Source organism: Muntiacus reevesi, chromosome 2 (assembly GCF_963930625.1).
Source record: "Muntiacus reevesi chromosome 2, mMunRee1.1, whole genome shotgun sequence".
Lineage (NCBI taxonomy): Eukaryota > Metazoa > Chordata > Mammalia > Artiodactyla > Cervidae > Muntiacus > Muntiacus reevesi.
In genome coordinates, this window is record NC_089250.1 from 11008354 (window position 1) to 11028361 (window position 20008).

Sequence of the window (20008 nt, forward strand, 5' to 3'; positions counted from 1 at the left end):
GACGTGCCTGTTCTGGGTATTTCACATAAATGGAATCACACGGTGTGTGCTCCTTTGTGGTTAACTTTTCCCATTTGATGTCATGTTTTCGCTCTTCATCCATGTTATAACACGTTATCAGTTCTTCCATTTCTGTTGATTGTCAAACAAGAAACAGAACGTGGCTAAGCCATTTGTCCATTCATAAGTTGATGGAGATTTGGGTTGTTTCCACTTTGCGGCTACAAATAATCCTGCTGTGAGCACTGAGTTACACATTTCTGGATGGACATGTTTTTATTTCCCTGTGGTTGGATTTTATCCTCAGAGTTCACTGTCTCATTTCTCCTTTTCTTGCCTTTGCTCAGACTGTCCTTTCTGTCTTCACAGTTTCCTTTCCTCTGGGGTAGTCCTCCATTTATTCAGACCTGGTGCCCAGTCCCTCCCCTCCAGAGCTTTCCTACTGTCCAACTCTCATTGAGCCTTTTCTCTTCAGCCCTGTCATCTAGTCTGTGAAGTACAGTATAGCCCTTCATTTTACATTGCCATTTTTTTCATGAGGGGGAATCTTGTCTAAGTATACATTAGTCTAACAGGGAGTATTTCTTAATATGCAGAGCACTTGTCTTGCATAAATGGAAAATAGTTTAGCTTAACAATTGTTAAGATACAACTAGGAACTTCATCCATACCAATAATTTCTTCTTGGAGATGCTGGTATAGTAAAACTCTTATTAAAATGTATTTAAAGTAATTAATTGTAAAATTGAAAGTGCTTAGTCTAATAGAGGAGAATTGTTCAATTAAATGCTCATTTTTCCCCCCTGACTCAGGTAGTAAAATGTAAATTTGGGTTCCTTCATTATGCAGCCAGAAGTGGGATTTATGGATATCTAGCCTTTCAGGCCTCTGTGGATTTCTAACCTTCCTAGCCTCAGGTTCTGGGGATGGCTTTCTGATGTCCATACCTGGTAACCTTAATTTTCTCATCTGAGTACTTGCTAGACATTAATTAACAGTTGCTGGGAATGAATTGATTCAGAACTTTGATTTAGCAGTCGGGTAACATTTCCATGGCAGTGACGTCACCGTTGCTCTGACGGTCGTGTACTGTTCTGCACCACTCTGTTCGGGAGGTGCTGTTTGCATATTAAGTGGTGGTCATTGTCCACTGAGTAGGACAGAGAGGAAGGAAGTTACCAGTTATTGTAAGTGGAGAAAAGTACTGAAGTCCTAGTTGGTTAGTGGAGTCAGTGAACGGTTTTCAAGCACTGGACACGTGTGTTCTGGGCCTCATGCTCCCCCTTACTGCCCCCTTGCAACGGTATGGAGAGTGAGTTCACTGTGACTTGTGTAGAAGACCACTTCCGTTGTCATGCCGTCTGCCTGAAGTACCAAATTGTTTTACAGGTAAAATACAGCGACCGTAATAACGCCAATTACAAACAACTCGTACTGTGTGCCACGTCCTCTTCTCAATACATTATGTATAGTCCCCAGTTTAATCTTCCCAGCATCCCATTGAGGTTGATGCTACCATTATCTCCATTTTCTGGATGGAGAAACTGAGATACAGAAAGGTTAAGTAGTTTGCCCCAGGACTCACAGCTCAGAACTGATGGAATTGGAGCACAGCCCATGCATTCTAGCTCCTGTGTAGCTCCTGCCTCTCGCACTAGTCCCTGAAGCATCTGGTTGTCACCAACAGCAGTGTTAACTCTCCTAATCACTGGAAGATCCGTGGTCATTCACATATGTGGGTATTTAAAATGATGACTGATGTGGTGCTTGGAATAAAATGAAATATATGTTACCATAAGGTAATTTTCTGTCTTTCCCCATTTGTCCAGTTTATAAATTTGTGTGTTTATTTCAGAAAATCTATTTTAAAGCATGGATGATGTTGTATTTGAGTGCTAGAGGAGAGGTCAGTAACCTGCAAAGGGCAAACAGTAAATATTTTCAGCTTGTGGACTGTGAGGTGTCTATTCTAACAACTCAACTCTGCTGTATGGCAGGAAAGCAGCTGTAAGCAATATGCAGACGAAAGAGAAAGTGATGATGGCGGATTCGCTAGGTAATCAGTAGTTACAACAGTTGTTTTTCCTTTTGTTTCTCTTTTTAGTTGCAAGAAGCACAGGATCAACATACAGAGGCCATGAGATGTGCTGAAAAGACACAGGATCACATCCAAAGGTACGATTTAAAGCAGCACAGAAAACAACTGAAGTATAGAGCAGATAAACAGTATACTACGAGAATTAAATCAGTAATGATAATAAACACATCACTGTGAAGCTGGGTAACATTTCGGCTTTGAGCTGTTTTGAGATGCATATTTTTCCCCCGTTGTTTCCATATTTTGCACATTATCCACAAGTGAAAAGTGAAAGTGTTAGTCACTCAGCCGCATCCAACTCTTTAGGACCCCACGGAGTATAGCCCACCAGGGTCCTCTGTTCATGGAGTTCTCCAGGCAAGAATCCCAGAGTGGGTTGCCACATCCTGGTCCTGGGGATCTTCCTGACCCAGGGATCGAACCTGGATCTCCTGTATTGCCAGCAGATTCTTTACCGTTTGAGCCACCAGGGAAGCTGATTGTCCACAAAACACAACTAGAAAACAGTGCAATTGCCAAATCCTTTACTTTTCAAAATACTGAGATCCTCTATAATTGAACTGCAGATGTTTGTTCAGAAACAGTGTGGTATTTTAAAAACCTATGTGTGAAGTACTTCCTTGAGAGTTCAGGGGTTAAAACTCTGCCTTCCAAGGCAGAGGGTATGGGTTTGTTTGATCCATGGTCAGGGAGCTAAGATCCCACGTGCATCACAGCCAAAGATCCAAAACATAAAACAGAAGCAATGTTGTAGTAAATTCAATAAAGACTTTAAAAATGGTCCATATCCAAAAAAAATCTAAAAAAAAAAAAAAAAACCCAAAACCTATGTGTGAGAATAATTATTTTAAATCTGCATTTTAGACTTGAAATTGAAAATGCCAAGTTACAAACTACAGTCAAAAAGCAGGTAGGTGGTTAAGAACAGCTTCAGAAAAACCTGTTAAGTACAAGATTGGTAAGTCAGCCTCTTAATTTCTGTCACACTAAGGAAGAATTTTAATTTTTTTACTCTTAATATATGACAATATTTTGGACAGTGTGAAAAACCTCTTTGATTGAAGAGTTTATTGTGAGAGAACGGCATCGAAACATGTATATTATCAAGTGTGAAACAGATTGCCAGTCCAGGTTGAATGCATGAGACAAGTGTCGGGGCTGGTGCACTGGGATGACCCAGAGGGATGGGATGGGGAGGGAGGTGGGAGGGGGGTTCAGGATGAGGAGCACATGTAAATCCATGGCTGATTGATGTCAATGTATGGCAAAAAGCACTACAATATTGTAAAATAATTGGGGAAAAAAATTAAGAGTTTATTGTATTTTTACTGATATTGCTTGCTACCGGTAGCATAACTCCTCTTTATAGAAGAAGTGGACTGAAGTCATAAAATTAATGATTTTTGTAGTAAGATTCTAATTTAAAATATTGTGAGAATCCAGTCGAAAAGCAATATTTTATACAGACCACATTTTGTTTGTTCATTCCTCTGTCAATGAAATTGGGGGGTTTTTTCCACTTCCGGCTGTTGTTAATAATGCTGCCATAAACATTGGTACACAAATATGTTTGAGTCTAGAAATTTTAGCAATGGTTTGATTGAGAATTCTGAATTTCTCTTGTAATCCAAACCCTTCTGTGAGATTTTAGAGAATGAATCATTTTTAATATTGGTTTGTTCTCTTCACCAGTAACTAATACTATGTCTCTATAGAACCCTTCTTTCTGAAAGAATATATTTTTTCCTAGGTTGGATTTCTCTTTAAAGAGATGGGGTTTGCATGGGATTTTTTCAAAGATTATTTTAGTAAGCTGTGATTTAACAAAACCTGGAATATCTTGAACCACTGATGAAAATTAGTTTAGAGCATCTTTAGAAAGTAAAATGTCATTATAGCCACACTTTAAAAAACTTTCATTAGCATTTAGTATTTTATGTGCCAGTTCAGTTGCTCCATTGTGTCCAACTCTGCAAACCGATGATCTGCAGCAAGCCAGTCTTCCTTGTCCATCACCAAATCCTGGAGCCTGCTCAAACTCATGTCCATCGAGTCAGTGATGCCATCCAACCACCTCATTCTCTGACGTCCCCTTCTTCTCCTGCCTTCAATCTTTCCCAGCATCAGGGTCTCTTCCAGTGAGTCAGTTCTTCACATCAGGTGGCCAAAGTACTGGAGCATCAGCTTCAGAATCCATCATATGAATATTCAGGACTGGTTTCCTCTAGGACTGACTGGTTGGAACTCCTTGCAGTCCAAGAGACCCTCAAGAGTCTTCTCCAACACCACAGTTCAAAAGCATCAATTCGGTGCTCAGCTCTCTTAATGGTCCAACTCACAAATCCATTTGTGATTACTGGAAAAACCATAGCTTTGACTAGACAGACCTTTGTCGGCAAAGTAATATCTCTGCTTTTAATATGCTGTAAAGGTTGTTCATATCTTTTCTTCCAAGGAGGAGGCGTCTTTTAATTTCATGGGTACAGTCACCATCTGCAATGATTTTGGAGCTCCCAAAAATAAAGTCTCTCACTATTTCCATTGTTCTCCCATTTATCTGCCATGAACTGATGGGCCTGGATGCCATGATCTTAGTTTCCTCAATGTTGAGTTTTAAGCCAGCTTTTTCACTCTCCTCTTTCTCTTTCTTTAAGAGGATCTTTAGATCCTCTTCTCTTTCTGCCATAAGGGTGGTGTCATCTACATATCTGAGGTTAGTGATATTTCTCCCGGCTATCTTGATTCCAGCTTGTAATTACTTCTGCATGGCATTTCGCGTGATGTACTCTGCATGTAAGTTAAATAAGCAGGTGACAGTACACAGCCTTGACGTGCTCTTTTCCCAATTTGCAACCAGTCCGATGTTCCATGTCCAGTTCTAATTGTTGCTTCTTGAGCTACATACAGGTTTCTGAGGAGGCGGGTGAGGTAGTTGGGTAGCCCCATCCCTGTAAGAATTTTCCAAAGTTTGCTTGATCCACACAGTCAAAGGCTTTGACATAGTCGATGAAGCAGAAGTAGATGTTTTCCTGGAATTCTCTTACTTTTTCTGTGATCCTAGGGATGTTGGAAATTTGTACTCTGGTTCCTCTGCCTTTTTTACATTCAGCTTGAACATCTGGAAGTTCCCGGTTCAGGTACTATTGAAGCCTCACTTGGAGAATTTTGAGCGTTACTTTGCTAGCATGTGAGATGAGTGCAATTGTGCAGTAGTTTGAACATTCTTTGGCATTGCCTTTCGTCGGGATTGAAATGAAAACTGACCTTTTGCAGTCCTGTGGCCACTGCTGAGTTTTCCACATTTGCTGGCATATTGAGTGAAGCTCATTCACAGCATCATCTTTTAGGTTTGAAAGAGCTCAACTGGAATTCCATTACCTTCACTATCTTTGCTCATTTCTTAAGGCCCACCTGACTTTGCACTCCAGAATGTCTGTCTCTAGGTGAGTGATCACGCCATCATGGTTATCTGGGTCACGAAGATCTTTTTTGTGCAGTTCTTTTGTGTTCTTGCCACCTCTTTTTAATATCTTCTGCTTTCTGTTAGGTTCATACCATTTCTGTCCTTAATTGGCCCATCTTCACATGAAATGTTCCCTTGGTATCTCTAATTTACTCGACAAGATCTCCAGTCTTTCCCAGTCTGTTGTTTTCCTCTGTTTCTTTGCATTGATCGCTGAGGAAGGCTTTCTTATCTCTCTGTGCTGTCCTTTAGAACTCTTTAGCTGAAGTTCAGCAGTTCTATGATGACCCACAAGACCTTCTAGAACTAACACGGGAAAAAAAAAAAGTGTACTTTTTATCATAGAGGACTGGAATGCAAAGTAGAAACACAAGAGATATGTGGCATAACAGGCAAGTTTGGCCTTGGAGTACGAAATGAAGCAGGGCAAAGGCAAACAGATTTTTGCCAAGAGAACACACTGGTCATAGCAAACACCCTCTTCCAATAACACAGTAGGTGAGTCTATACATGGACATCACCAGATGGTCAATTTTATGTGTAAAAACCTATTTAACAAATAAATGTTGCCAGTTTAAATTCTAGAAAAATGATGAAATGATGAAATATCATTTTAAGCTGCTTGAAGCAAAGTCATTCATTTTGAAATCTGTCCTTACTGGTATCAGGTTTATAAACTCCGTTGACTACAAATGCTTATCACTCGTGAACTCATGAAAGATAATATTATTTTTTTATTTCTGTGCTTGCAGTCTGAGCTCTGTGCTGTCCTTTTCATAAGAAATGACCTCTGTCTGTAGGTGACTCTGTTTCCAAGCCAGATTCCTCTTTATTGAACTTCTAAGAAAATCCCAAGGCCTCTTCTCATTTTGTATGTCTTGGTCTCTCGGTTGGACTTGCCTGGTGTCTCAGACAGTAAAGAATCTGCCTGCAATGCAGGAGACCCAGGTTTGATCCCTGGGTTGGGAAGAGCCCCCGGAGAAAGTGAAAGTGGAAGTCACTCAGTCGTGTCTGACTCTTTGAGAACCCATGGACCATATAGTTCATGGCATTTTCCAGGGCAGAATACTGGAGTGGGTAGCCTTTCCCTTCTCTAGGGGATCTTTGCAACCCAGGGATCGAACCCAGGTCTTCTGCATTGTGGGCAGATTCTTTACCAGCTGAGCCACAAGGGAAGCCCAAGAATACTGGAGTGGGCAGCCTATCCCTTCTCCAGCGGATCTTCCCGACCCAGGGATCAAACCAGAATCTCCTGTACCGCAGGCGGATACTTTACCAACTGAGCTATCAGGGAAGCCCTATCCCCTGGAGAAGGAAATGGCAAGCCACTCCAGTGTTCTTTCCCAGAGAATCCCATGGACAGAAGAGCCTGGTGGGCTTCAATCTATGGGGCACAGAGGCAGACATGAGTGGGCAGCTCACACTTGGTCTCTGTTAGGTCAAACAAACAAGCAGTGTTTTTGCTGCCAAGGTTCTCTTTAAAGCTCTTAGTGTCCTGTGAATTTCATTGGGGTTCACGCCATTGGAAAAGTTACCCTCCAAAATCTTTTCTGAAGGAAGCCCTGCACCTTGGGCTTCCTGTGAAACTTTGCAGGATGACACATTTAGTGTTCTTTTCCTCTTAAGATCCTTTAAGGAATCTGAGGCACCACCTTAAGTCTTTCCAGGGTCTTACACTTACAGTCTACAGGTTTTACCTTTAGACCGTGTTTTCCTGGCAGCACCCTAGATTTGATCTTAGCCCAGAAGCCATTGCTGTCCTTTAGCATCCTGTGACAATTGGACATGTGGAGATGCTGTAAAGGGGATACAGATATTGAACCCAGTGAGTCTTGGTCCCTTTATATTTAATAGCACTTTTAAATTTCTCTGATAGCTTACCCCTCTCATTGATTTACTTTCAGCTGCTTTAGAGCAAGAGTCTCCGCCTCCCATGTTTCAGTGTCCGTTTCTTCTCTTGCCTAGAAGCCATCATCGGCAGCATCGTCAAGGACCATCAGGCTTCTGTGTACAATGTCATGAAGCCCATTGGGTTTTCATTTCTTTCTCTGCATCCATTCAAGTGCAACCTACCTCCAGGTTCAAAGGCATTCTCACATGTTTCAGCTCTTTTTTAACAGCAGTACCTCATTTGGGGGCATCACCGACTCGATGGACACGAGTTGTGCAAGTTCTGGGAGTTGATGGTGGCCAGGGAAGCCGGGCGTGCTGCAGTCCATGGGGCCACAAAGAGTCAGACGTGACTGAGCGACTGAACTGAACTGAACCTCATGTTTAATATCAGTGTCTATGCCAGTTATTTATTGTTAACAAACTGCATTAGAAACCACCTCAAAGCCCAGTGACTCAGAACAGCCTTTGCTTTGTTCACAAGTCTGCGCTGGCGCAAGGCTCAGTGAGTGAGCCCCGCTCATCTCTTCTCCAGTTGCATCAGCCGGGATGTCGTGAAGGTGGGGACCAGAGTCCTCTGAAGACTTCCCCATGCACACGTCTGGTGTTGGAGCTGGCTTTTGGAGGGGCCGTTAGGTGGGGGCTGTCAGTGGGGACACTGACATGTGCTCTGTGTGTGGGCTGTGCTTCTTCCCAGCATGTTGACTGAGTCTAAGAGTTGGCTTCCCCACAGAGCAACATTCAGAAGCTATTTAGCTTTAAAACTCACACAGCAGTTTCCCCAGACTCTGTCCAGGAGGAATCAGTTACTAGGACTAACACATACTTAAGGAGAGGGAATTTCATGAGAAAAGTGTCAAAGAATTTGGAGACATGTTTGAAAACCATGAGCTCCAATCACATCGACTTACCAAGTAATCATTCTGTCTAAAGGAAAGTTCTTTCCAATTCAGTGTCACTGCTATTCCAGTAAATATTTTTTCTTTCTTTTGTTTGGTATGTCTCTTATTCTGTGGAAAGTAAGAAAGGCTTACAAGAATGAGGCATTTTTTTGTTGTTCAGAAAAATGTATGGATCATCTCACTAAACTCTTAGGAGATGGGATTTCTTTAACCTTTCTTTAACCTTGTGAATCATTTCTCTTTGGAATGCAGTTCAAATTAGCAAAAACTGTTTGTAGTTCAGGAAAAGGCTTATTGGATTAGAATCCATATTTACAAGATTTAACCATTAGCGTCTTATTTTCACAATCTTCTTTTGGGAGGCATTTACTAACTCAGCCCTAGATAACTCAATACAGGATACCTCAAACTTCTTAAAAACCATGGGATAAGATGGGAGAAAGGGGTAAGAGGCATTCTACTAGGAGGTGGCTTGCAGTCATTCTACAGAGGAAAGATAGAAAAGTATTACTGTAGAACAAGAAAAGAGTGTAAAATCAAGTGCAAATGTTGTGATACTAAGATGATAGTGAAGAGTATATTTTGTGACTCTTGGTGGTTTGAACTTCTTTCTTGATTCTCTGAGTTATTCCAGGCCCTACATTCTCCAATACAGATACCATCGTATATATTTGATCCTCGGTTTGAGCGAGGCTCTGCTCAGTCCACGTTCCTCAGAACTAAATGGTGTTGTTTTATTCTTGCAGACTGATCATCTTCCAGCAGAGCCGGGAGCTGCCTGTTCACAGTGTCTGCACCTGGATGCAACATACCAAGTTCTTCAACGGGAGTTGTTATCAATGAAAGGATGGCCAAGGAAATTTGAGAAACTAGAGAAAGAGAGCAAGAAGTTGGATCAAGAAGTAGTGAAACTCAAAAGTCATGCAGAACTGAAGATGATAGAACGCACTCAAGTTGAGCAGTATAAACGGGAGATTGAAGAAAGAGTGAGACAGGACCTCGCAGAGAAATGGAAAGAAGTCTACCTATTTTTGCAGGTTAATTTGTTGATCTGTCATGTGCTTGAATTCACCTCATTGTAAATTACATTTTGGATGGATACAGCTTATGTGTTTCCTCTGCTTCCCTTAGAGCAGTGTGTTCTGTAGATTTCTGGAAGGAGGGGCACACTTGTTTCTCCTTGTAAATATTTCAGTTTCCATCACAGTTATCACTAAATTGATCTTTCAGAATGCTTCTCACTAGAGAATCCTTTTACTTATAAGACCAATTGGTATACACAAGACAATGAGCGGGGAAAACAAATATGTGGTTTAGAACTGGTACCATCCTCTTGAATTATTCTTGTCTTGTTCAGTTTCTAAATTTTCACTTCATCCTCTTAATCTTTGAATCATCCGGTTCCTTAAGTACTACTATAACATTGATTCCACATTTATTTTATAATTCAGATTTAATTCATGTCACATTGACGATGATTATTTTAAAGTTCCTCTTTTCTTATTTTCACATTTAAAATCACTCTCTGAATTCCTGACTCAAAACTAAATGGAACAAATATCATTATTCAGGTTATAATCATTTAAAAAATGTATCTTTTTAAATTTGACTTAGACACAAGCAGCAAGTCAAGAAATCTCAGAGCAGTTCCAAGAGGGGCATATTGCTTCCATAAGAAGTCAGATGGAACTCAGAATTAAAGACTTGGAATCTGAACTATCCAGGATGAAAACTTCTCAAGATTATAAGAAAGTAGAGATGGAAAAGTATAAGAAACTCTACTTAGGGGAACTAGAAGTTAGAAAGTCATTGGAAAATGAACTAGACAAGTAAGTCAAAACACAGAATCACAGAAGATAAATTTAGTCCATTAATTTGTCTCTGAAGCCTAATTTTTATAGAGCCAGGTTCCTGAGATTAGTAGGAAGGGAAAGCTAGCTAGTCAGTCACTGCTAGAGGGCACCCTAAGAAAAATGAGTAATAAGATATCCTGGTAAGTTTTCCTACACTAAGTAAAAGCATGCTTGTGAAATCGGGGAACATTCACGCAGGGGTGAAAGGCCGGGTAATTCACAGTGGCTGACCCTGGCATGGTGACCTGACTGAGGGGGTGTCTGGAGGCTGGAAAGGGCAGATCCCACCTGCAGTGCCGAGTCCAGGCTTCCCCGCCTCTGAAAGCAGAGCCCTCCTAGGACGCCTTTCATAAGCCCAGAGAGCATACAGCAAAGGAGCAGGGACCTAGGGCACGTTCTGCTAGTCGATGCCCCAAATAAGCATACACAAGGGAAGCACAGGTGCTCCCAGAGAGGGTTCAGGGCTGTGGGACTTGATGCTGGGGTGTGGGGTGTGGCTTCCGGGGAAGGCGCTCGGTGGGGCCAGTCTCCCTGCATGGGGAGCGCCGTGCCTCTCCCTCTAAAACGTACACTGAACGCTGTTTTGACTTTTTGCCGTTTGAAATGAAACCAAAAATTCTCTTCAGATTTTTTCTTTTTTTTGATTATGAGATACAGGTACTGATGTAGGCCCTTTGTCGAAGTAAAGTAACATAAAATGAACTTTGGAAAAGCAGGGCATACTTGTCATTGTTCCTGGGGCTGTTTTAGCCCTTTTGTCACCCATTGCCCTCAAGTTTGTGGCTCTAGGTGATTCCTCAGAGCCAAGTGCTTAATTTCTCCACGGTCATGAGTGGAAGGTATATATAAGAATGGTGAAAGGAAACGCTTGAAAATGGATTTGTGGGATGGCGTGTTTCTTCATCCCTGAACTGTTTTCTGGGGGCAGGCGTGTCCCAGAGGCAGCAGGTGTCGCTGTGAGCCCACCTCCCTTTCTCTCTGACGCCCTTTCTCTCCTCTCGCAGCTGTGACTTGTCACCTGAGGAGCCCCAGACACACATTCTTTAGAACAAGGTCAGAGCTGTCACTGTTTACAGCAGGTCTGCTCTGTGCTTTCAGTGTTCACAGTGTGATGGGAATTCCATTTACTGTGCGGCAACTTACAAAATGCAAGTCACTTAGGGAAACATGAATGAAATTGGTGTTTTCCATCTTCCCCAGGAATAATAAGAGGCTGGCAGAGATGAGCACCGAACTTGAGGTGGAGAAACAGCAGAAGAGATCTTTACTCAGCACTCTCAGCAGCAGGTCAGTCCTGGAGCCCTCTTCTGTTGGAAATTTCTATCTTACTTCAGGGTTCAATACAAATCTTATTTCAGGAGCAAACGTAGGGTTTTCTACCTCAACTCCACGCCGTTCAAATGGCAGCGTGGAGACTTTCTTGACCAAGAAAGGTTAGTTCTGTTCTATTTTTTTCACTGGGGTTCAGATTTCTGATATAAATGATCCTTATTTTTAATTTGGTGAACTTCCGAGTTGTTTTTTTTATTTATGCATACTAAGTAAAACCATAATCAACTGTGATAATCAAGGAGACATTTAATGATTTTTTTTGTTCTAAATCTCTCGTTTGTAAGAGATACTTCTTAAATTCTTAAATTTGTTTAAAACCTGCATTGAAATTCTACTTTAGAAATGAAATTTTATTGTCTAGTAACCGAAAGTGTACTTTCAGATGTTTGATTAACTTTGCAATTGATTTCACTTTGGCAGTGGTTCATAATCATTTCCAGGCTCTGCTGCTCCCACCGCAGTTTTTCTAACCCTAACCATAAGTGACTGACTGGCATCTAAACGCTAATAACATATGGATGTTTTTTATTTGAAGGAATCCTAGATAAGTCATTTTTATGAATTAAACAAACTTGTAATAATCAAAAGATTAATTTTGGGTTTTAGGTTAACATTTTTTGTTATTATACAAGAGTACATCTTTAATTGCTATTTTACTGACAGAATTTTGATTTAAATGTCTAAAACATATCTTGCTGAGCAGTTGTAGAATGTTTCTAAGTTTGTAGTTAAATCAAATATTGAAAACTTGTAAATGAAACTCACTTTTGTCTCTGTCTTGACTTCACCTGGATGAATGATGACTGAGATAGCAATGAAGGGGAGTCTTTAAATTGCAGCTAGTTTTCATTGTGTAATCATTGTGATTAAAATGTCCATTTCCGTCAATGCACACGGGTTTATGGTTTTTGATGGTGTTTCCATGATGGTGAGGCAGAGAAAAGCAGCCCTTGTTACATGCAGTCTCAACCTGTTTTCTCATCTGACTTCTTGCTCTCATAGAAGAGCAATCTAAGGTTTCTTCGACAGCACTGGAGCTACGTTGGGTCGTAGTATTGAGAGCCATGAACCTGGAGGACGTGCTCTAGCTGCGCAGTCACAGCGGGCCTCCAGACACTTCATCCCAAGTCAGAGACCTGCCCACGCAGACACAGGCCTAAGGGGAGAAAGCAAAGGCTTGACCCCCGTCCCAGGGGTGGGCTGCCTACCGCAGACCCAAGTTCACGGTGCTGTGCGCGCATACATCTTTTCAAAGAAGAGATTGGGAACCAAGCAAGCACTTCTTCGTTCCTTGTCCCAAACTCACCCGTTAGGTAAATCTTGCTTCTCATGAGGAGGGTAGCGGATGCTCCCCTTGAAACTTCAGACTGAGGAAATGAAGGTCAACTGCAACTTCTGACCAGATTTAGATTATAGTTGAGATTACACTCATGCTTTTTGTATATACCAACTAATGATGCGAGCCTGGATAGAAGTATGCTAAACAGTAAAGAGAGATCTGTTGTGTGTTTTAAGTTTTGTCCTCAGTAACCCAAAAGGTGGATAATTCATTGCTGAGTCATTTTAGCAAGCCAGGTTCTATCTAGAGAAAGTGAACATCCTTTTAAGGTTGAATCTCTTCACTTTTGGCCCACTTGATTCAGCTAAAGATTCTCTCCTTCAAGTTCCCTGACCTCTGTTTAAAAAATAGGTATGCTTTCTAAAATACCTGTATTGACTGCCACAAATAGGATTTGATATTGATTTATTCTTGTTCATGCATTTAAAACACATAATTTACTTCAAAAGTCATGTCACACCACAAGCATTATTCAACTGTATAACAAGGTTTTACATGTTCATTTTGTCTATATTATATTTAAAAATCTATGTGTTTTTTCTTAATCTAAGAACATAGCTGGCCTAGGACTCTGGACTCAGTAAGAAGGACATGGCCTTTGTTACTTCTTTTGTAGAATTAGGAACTTTGACTAAATCAATGACTCACATACCTTTAAAAAAGTTTGTTTTTTTTCCCAAAGAAAAGAACCTTTCTTTTAAAAAAGAAAACTCCTGCAGGGAACCGTGTTACACAAAACGGAGACAAGCATAGAGCCTTGTAGCTGAAGAGCGGCCAGAGGCCCCGCAGCTGTGACTTCTCTGTTCCCCATCCCTGCAGTGACCCCTGTGGGACCTTCCCCGTCTATGGGACATAGTTTGGAAACTCACACTTAGGAGAGAATCCCTCTGGCTAAACATCTTCAGAATTGAAACTTGCTGGGACACTGTTTCTTGTGTGTAAATTTTCTCACCTTTCTGTCTTTTCATTAAATGGAAAACTTTAAAGAAAACCACAGATGTGCTCTCGTTCTTAATATTTGACTTTAAACTACTTCCTCCATTTGAATACGATCCTCACCTAGAAATCAAAATAAAGGTCTCAGTACATATTTAGGGCAGGAGCTGTTAGGGGAGAAGATAGGAATCTTGTGGGTCGTTCCTAGGATTATGGGTCATTCCCTCATTCTTTCACATTATGTGTACTCGACAAACTGATATTTATTGCACTTTTTATCAGTTAATCTAAATAGCATTCCATAAATAAGCTCTGTTATCTATAAGGAGAATAAGTAGGAATTCAGTTTCTTTTATTTATGTAATTTTTTTTTCTACTGAAGTAATCTTGAGGTTAGGTCTAGTGTCTAAAAGTATTATTTAAAAGTCACATTTAGTAAGTTCGATGTCATTCTTATGATAGTATCTCTTGTTTATCTTAAACATAAATAATATTTGACTTATTTCAGATATGGCAGGAGCTGGACTGGATTATAACTAGAGAACTAAGGAAAGGTATGTTGCCAAAACGTACGAATTAAATTTGGACATTGATTTCTGAAATACACCGAAGGCAGTAAATGGGATCTCTTTCCATTGTTTGGATAGCAGACACCATGTTGAATATTTTTTCTTACACATAGCTAATGAGAAATGTGAATGCATGAGCGGTCATAGTGAAAAATATCCTTCTTCCTCATTGATTCATCATGTTCTGTAGCTTGAAAAATAATCTCTAAAGGTCTGTGTATTTGTTTTATTTCTGGCTATTTCCTTCTTCTACTGCCTCCATCCCTGTGGAACTGTCTGCCTGCACCTGACACTATTCTCAGGAAATGTGGCGTTCACCCGCTTCTCAGGCGCTGGTGGCGGTTAAGGCTGGAAACCCAGACTCAACAGTCACGGGTGTGCAGCTGTCACTTGGTGGGTGACTAAAATTTCTCTGTCACTGGCTTTGTCACCAGTTTATCTCTCAGCCTCAGGAAAAGCTCCAAACACCCACACCAGTTTGGGTCCTGCCAAAGTAGGCGGCCTTACCTCCGTACCGCCCTCCTCTGCCCTCAGCTCTGCATCTAACCAGCCAGACTGTAGGATCCCACAGCTGCGCACGAGCTTCTCCCCTCCGTCTCCTGTACTTTTTCCTGTCCTTCAGGCATCTGCTTCCATAGCGCCTCCACCAGAAGGCTGGCAGTACTGACACGAAGCTGGCTGTCCCTTCTGAGTGTCCCTGTGCCGTCTTTTGTATCTGTCTTAGAGTTTATGAGTCTGTGTGGAAGCTGCCTGTTCACCTGTTTCCCACTGTAGAGCGTGTCGTTTTCCGGGTGCGCTGGGGCACCTCGATCTTGTACTTCCAGTGCTGTCCCAGCCCCTCTGCGCGTAGTTCCTGAGTAAATGAATGAAGCACGAGGAAGCCAGAGGCTCTGGTCCTCAGCCACACGAGCGACCCTGGGCAGAGAATGCAATTACCTTGTGTTTTGTGTCATGTCATATACAGATATGTTTCATGCTTCAGAACACTAGGAAAGGTCTCAGGGTTTTTTTGTTTGTTTGTTTTAGCTAATACTTTGTGAACTCAAGTATTTTAGATAAAGAATATAATTCTGTCTCTTTCCAGGTGCTGCTGAATTTGTTTCTGAATTCTCTCGAGTGTCCTCTGTATTATCTACAGGCAGATCAAATCTATATCAGGACCTACCTGTGAGACATCAAAATAATGTATACAGATTTTGAAGGAAAAAAATATATGATTTGAAAACTCAATAGTAAAAATTTCCCTACTGCACTGTTTCCATGAGATTTTAGTTGTTTCCCATTAAAAATGATGAGAAAATCTTTATTAAAGGAAAATATTTTTGTATTGTGTGTGTATCATGAAAATTTAAATGGCATTTTAAGCCATGTTTCTCTGCATCTAACTTACTTTTAAGCAGAAACATCAGGACTGTTGAGTTTTCCATGTTCAAAGTGAAAGTGTTAGTCAGTCGTGTCCGACTCTTTGCGAGCCCACGGACTGTTGCCCACCAGGCTCCTATGTCCCTGGAATTCTCCAGCCAAGAATAATGGATTGGGTTGCCATTCCCTTCTCCAGGGGATCTTCCAGACCCTGGGATCAACCAGAGTCACCTGCATTGCAGTTGGGTTGTTTACCATAAGAGCCCCCCGAGACGCCCTATACAAACTCAAACTGAGCCCTAATACCAGCTGTTTAAACAGCACTCAAACAACCAAACTTGTCATTACTATTTAGTGGTGTTGATTGATAGCTTTTTTGTATTTTCCAGTTTTTATCACTATATATATCTATATATATAGATACATAGAGAGACCTAAAGATGTAGCTACTGTTGTTATGGGTACTGTCGATGTTTTGAGGTATTGTAATGGTTAATAGTGGCATAAAACTTGCTATATGTAACTTTAAACACTGATTCATAGATCTTTCCTCATAGGGAAATAAGATTTGCCTGAGTCTTTGCCTTTTAAATGAATTAACTTTTCCTAATTCTTATTTTTAATCAGAGGATAATTACTTTACAATATTGTGATGGTTTCTGCCATACACCAACCTGAATCAGCCATAGATATACATATGAACCCTCCTTCCTGAGCCACCCTCCCACCTCCCTCCCGATTCCAGCCCTCTAGTTTGTCACGAACCACCAGCTTTGGGTTCTCTGCATCAAACAGCAAATTCCAAAAAAACACATGTACCCCAGTGCTCACTGCAATTATGTCCATAGCTTTAAAAAATCGGAAAATGTCTGTGGATTTCTTTCATTCTTTTCGTTCTGTGTATTTCAAGCACCCTAAATGTCCATCAACAGATGAATGGATGAAGAAGTTGTGTGTTATTCAGCTCTAAAAAGAAATACATTTGAGTCAGTTTTAATTGACTTTTGATTTACTTTTGGAATGAGACTTAAAATTAGGGAAAATTTCCTCATAGATAAATAAGATCTGCCTAAGACTTTTCACCTTTGCTTTACCTATCAACCTATGTATTGTTGTTTGAGTTTTGGAAAAAGTCTTAAAATTAGAGAAAAGTTCCAAGCACCAGACAAACAGACATTTTCACAATACCCCCCTATCTCCCATATATCCTCCTAAAGTACCATTTTTCTTTCCGAAATGTTATTTGTTCTCCTGTCAGTGCCCCTCCTCCCCCAAGTCACCAGTTTCTCAGAAGATGCCTTTATCTCCTACTCCCTGTCATTTATTAAGTAGTATATCAACTCCCAGTTGTCACCTCCCCTTCAAGTCACATTTCTGTGTGAAGCTTTGCATGTTGTTGTTATTGTCCAGTTGATCAGTTATGTCCAACTCTTTGTGACCCCAGGGACTGCAACACTCCAGGATTCCCTGTCTGTCACCATCTCCCAGAGTTTGCTCATATTCATGTCCATTGAGTCGAAGATACCATCCGACCGTCTCATTCTTTGTCGCCCACTTTTCCTACGGCCCTCAATCTTTCCCAGCATTGGAGTCTTTTCCAATAAGTCGACTCTTTACATCAGGTGGCTCAATACATCAGGTATTGGAGCTTCAGCATCAATCCTTCCAATGAAAATATTCAGGGTTGGTTTCTTTTAAGATTGACTGTTTTGTTCTCCTTGCTGTCCAAGGGACTCTCAAGAGTCTTCTCCAGCACCACAGTTTGAAAGCATGAATTCTTCGGTGCTCAGCTTTATGGTCCAAATGTCACATGTGTACATGACTGCCAGGAAACTATTAAGTATTTTTTCTCATGGTTATCTGCTTTTAACAATTTAATTTGCAGATTCCCAAACACCGAACCTAAGAGGGTGGAGGAAGTGTTTTCCTCCACAATTCCAAGAGCTGAAAGTCACTAATGCTCACTTAATCCTGATCCCCTTTTCCTTCTGTCTTCTCAGTGTCTGACTTGGCAGAACTCGAGTTTCATGTGAGACTGCTGATCCTTCCCCCTCACTCTCTCCACACGATTCACATGCTGCACTGCCCAGTGATCTGCTACTTTATTTCATTAATTTGTATCTTCTGATGATGATTTCCAATCTCCTTTCTATAAATTTCTCGCCTTGCTCTTCCCCTCTCACTGGTACCAGACAGTCTTAGGTCCCACAACAAACTTCTCGAAAGGTTTGCCTGTATCTCTAGCAACTCTAGACTGTCTTCCCTCTCTTTCCTCAAAACTGCTCCCAAGTCACTGATGACTTCCGCGTCACTGAATCAAAGCCACAGCTTTCCAGTCCTTGTTTGTCTGAATTTCTCCTTCCTCTTGGCGTTCACTGTCACTCACCTCTTTGAGACACTCTTGCTTTTGGCTGGGCTTTCAGTATTCGTTCCTTTTATCCTGAAGTCACGGACAGGTTATTGTGATCAGCGACACAGTCCTTATTAAATATCTCACAGTAAACATACAGGTGTTGCCCCCTCGCCCAGGACTGCACCCGGGGCCGTGTGTTGAGAGCAGGTCAGTTGTTCCACACCAGCAGGTGTAGGACGGCAGGAAACCTTGTCCCTGCTGCTTGTGAAGGGCCTTTTCCTCTCCTGGGAAGGATCTCCTCCTTACTCTGGCTTTTGATATGTAAGTAACGCTGGTACCCACCCCAAACGGGTCCTTCAGCCCAGTGTCGCTCTGCCAGTGGAATGAGTTGTGTTGAGAAGCTAAGGAACTGAAAGGTGGGAGGCCCCCTGCACAGCCCACGCTCTCCAATAGGCCGCGGGTGGGGCTGCTCCACAGGGCCCTCGTCAGCGGGGCGGGGGTGGAGTTGGAGGGTTCTGGGAGCAGCTGCTCCAGGTAATGGGGCTCACAGGGCTCGTTGCCATCTTACATTAAGGTGTCCTGGCAGCATCTACGAACATGGCCCCCCTACCCTAAGCAGGAGCGTCGGCCAAGGCGGTTCACACCAGCAACTGCGGTTTGAAGGGCCAGGAGCAAGGCCTCTGCAGGTATCGCCCTGTGAGCAAGAGAAACCAGACTAAGCACAAGGGAAAGGAGGTTAGTATTTTTATTCGTAAGTTGCATTTTTCTTTCCTTTTTTTTTTTTTTTAAAAAAAACAAAACCTGGTAACTGTTCATAGGCTTTGCTGGTAACAAAATCTCTTAAGGAGCCATATCTTGGCCTCATCTCTCCTTGAAATATAAATTCTTAATGAGACGGAGCGCCTTCGGGGGACTTATCCTGAGCTATAATATTTAGTCTCCTTGGGGAGATGAGACTATGAATCCTTTCAGGTTGGAGCAATTAATTAGATGAATGGCTGGAGATGTGAGAGACAAAGAGCCTCTGCTAAATCCCAGGGAAGTTTATTTCCCCACAGTTTCCCCCCTTGTTCCTAGAAGAGTTCCTAGAAGAGTGGCCGCAATTCAGCCTCTGGAACCAGTCCAGGGAAACTTGAAGTTGATGGGCACCAAATCCTTTCAGCTTGTCTTGCTGCTAAGTCACTTCAGTCGAGTCCAACTCTGTGTGACCCCATAGACGGCAGCCCACCAGGCTCCGCCGTCCCTGGGACTCTCCAGGCAAGAACACTGGAGTGGGCTGCCGTATCCTTCTCCAGTGCATGAAAGTGAAAAGTGAAAGTGAAGTCGCTCAGTCGTGTCCGACTCTTAGCGACCCCATGGACTGCAGCCTACCAGTTTCCGCCGTCCATGTGATTTTCCAGGCAGGAGTCTTAGGCAACATTTAACCATACATTTAATCGTACCACCCCTGCCCTGTATACCTTGTGATTCTGTAAGGCCAAATATTTCCTGACTCGTATGAGAGTCAGTCCCAGTTCTCATCAGGTAATTTTTGACAACCTGTGGCTTTTTGTCTTCGTAAGCCCTCACCTCTCTTTCTCAGAAGACTTTCAGTTTAAGCTGAATCTGTCTTTCTTGAATTGCACTTTATTTTTTCAGTTATGGATTTAAATACTAATCATATTGGCAATATATCTTCACAAAAACATCCAAACTGATATTTGACCAAACAGCTGGTATCATAAGCTAACCAAATCGACACATAAATTAACCCTCACACTAGACAGTTATTTTAACTATCAATCTTAAGGAGACTATTGAAATCGTCTAGTACTTCTCCAGTTCTTGGCTAGGTTTTATGGAGAAGCTATAACACAACCTATACACTGCCTCCTGTCTTCCTGAAGGAGTTGGTTAGATTTTGTTACCCAA

General features: G+C 41.7%; 1 protein-coding gene and 1 long non-coding RNA gene across 3 annotated transcripts in view; both read left to right on the forward strand.

The window, feature by feature from the left end:
- Positions 1 to 20008, forward strand: part of LOC136157103 (ankyrin repeat domain-containing protein 26-like) — a 117883-nt gene that overhangs the window by 61664 nt on the left and 36211 nt on the right. Inside the window, exons 26-30 of the mRNA XM_065919135.1 lie at positions 2105 to 2175; positions 2963 to 3008; positions 9100 to 9390; positions 9968 to 10182; positions 11407 to 11493. Of these exons, the coding sequence (XP_065775207.1) occupies positions 2105 to 2175; positions 2963 to 3008; positions 9100 to 9390; positions 9968 to 10182; positions 11407 to 11493 (710 nt within the window). The remainder of the gene's footprint in view (positions 1 to 2104; positions 2176 to 2962; positions 3009 to 9099; positions 9391 to 9967; positions 10183 to 11406; positions 11494 to 20008) is intronic.
- On the forward strand, positions 11502 to 16197 carry LOC136159118 (uncharacterized). Of its 2 annotated transcripts, XR_010661414.1 has the most exons (4): positions 11502 to 11639; positions 14322 to 14367; positions 14685 to 14775; positions 15467 to 16197. It is a non-coding gene; the product is annotated as an uncharacterized lncRNA (long non-coding RNA). The 2 variants fall into 2 exon arrangements; XR_010661415.1 differs by lacking the exons at positions 11502 to 11639; positions 14685 to 14775 and adding an exon at positions 12657 to 12851.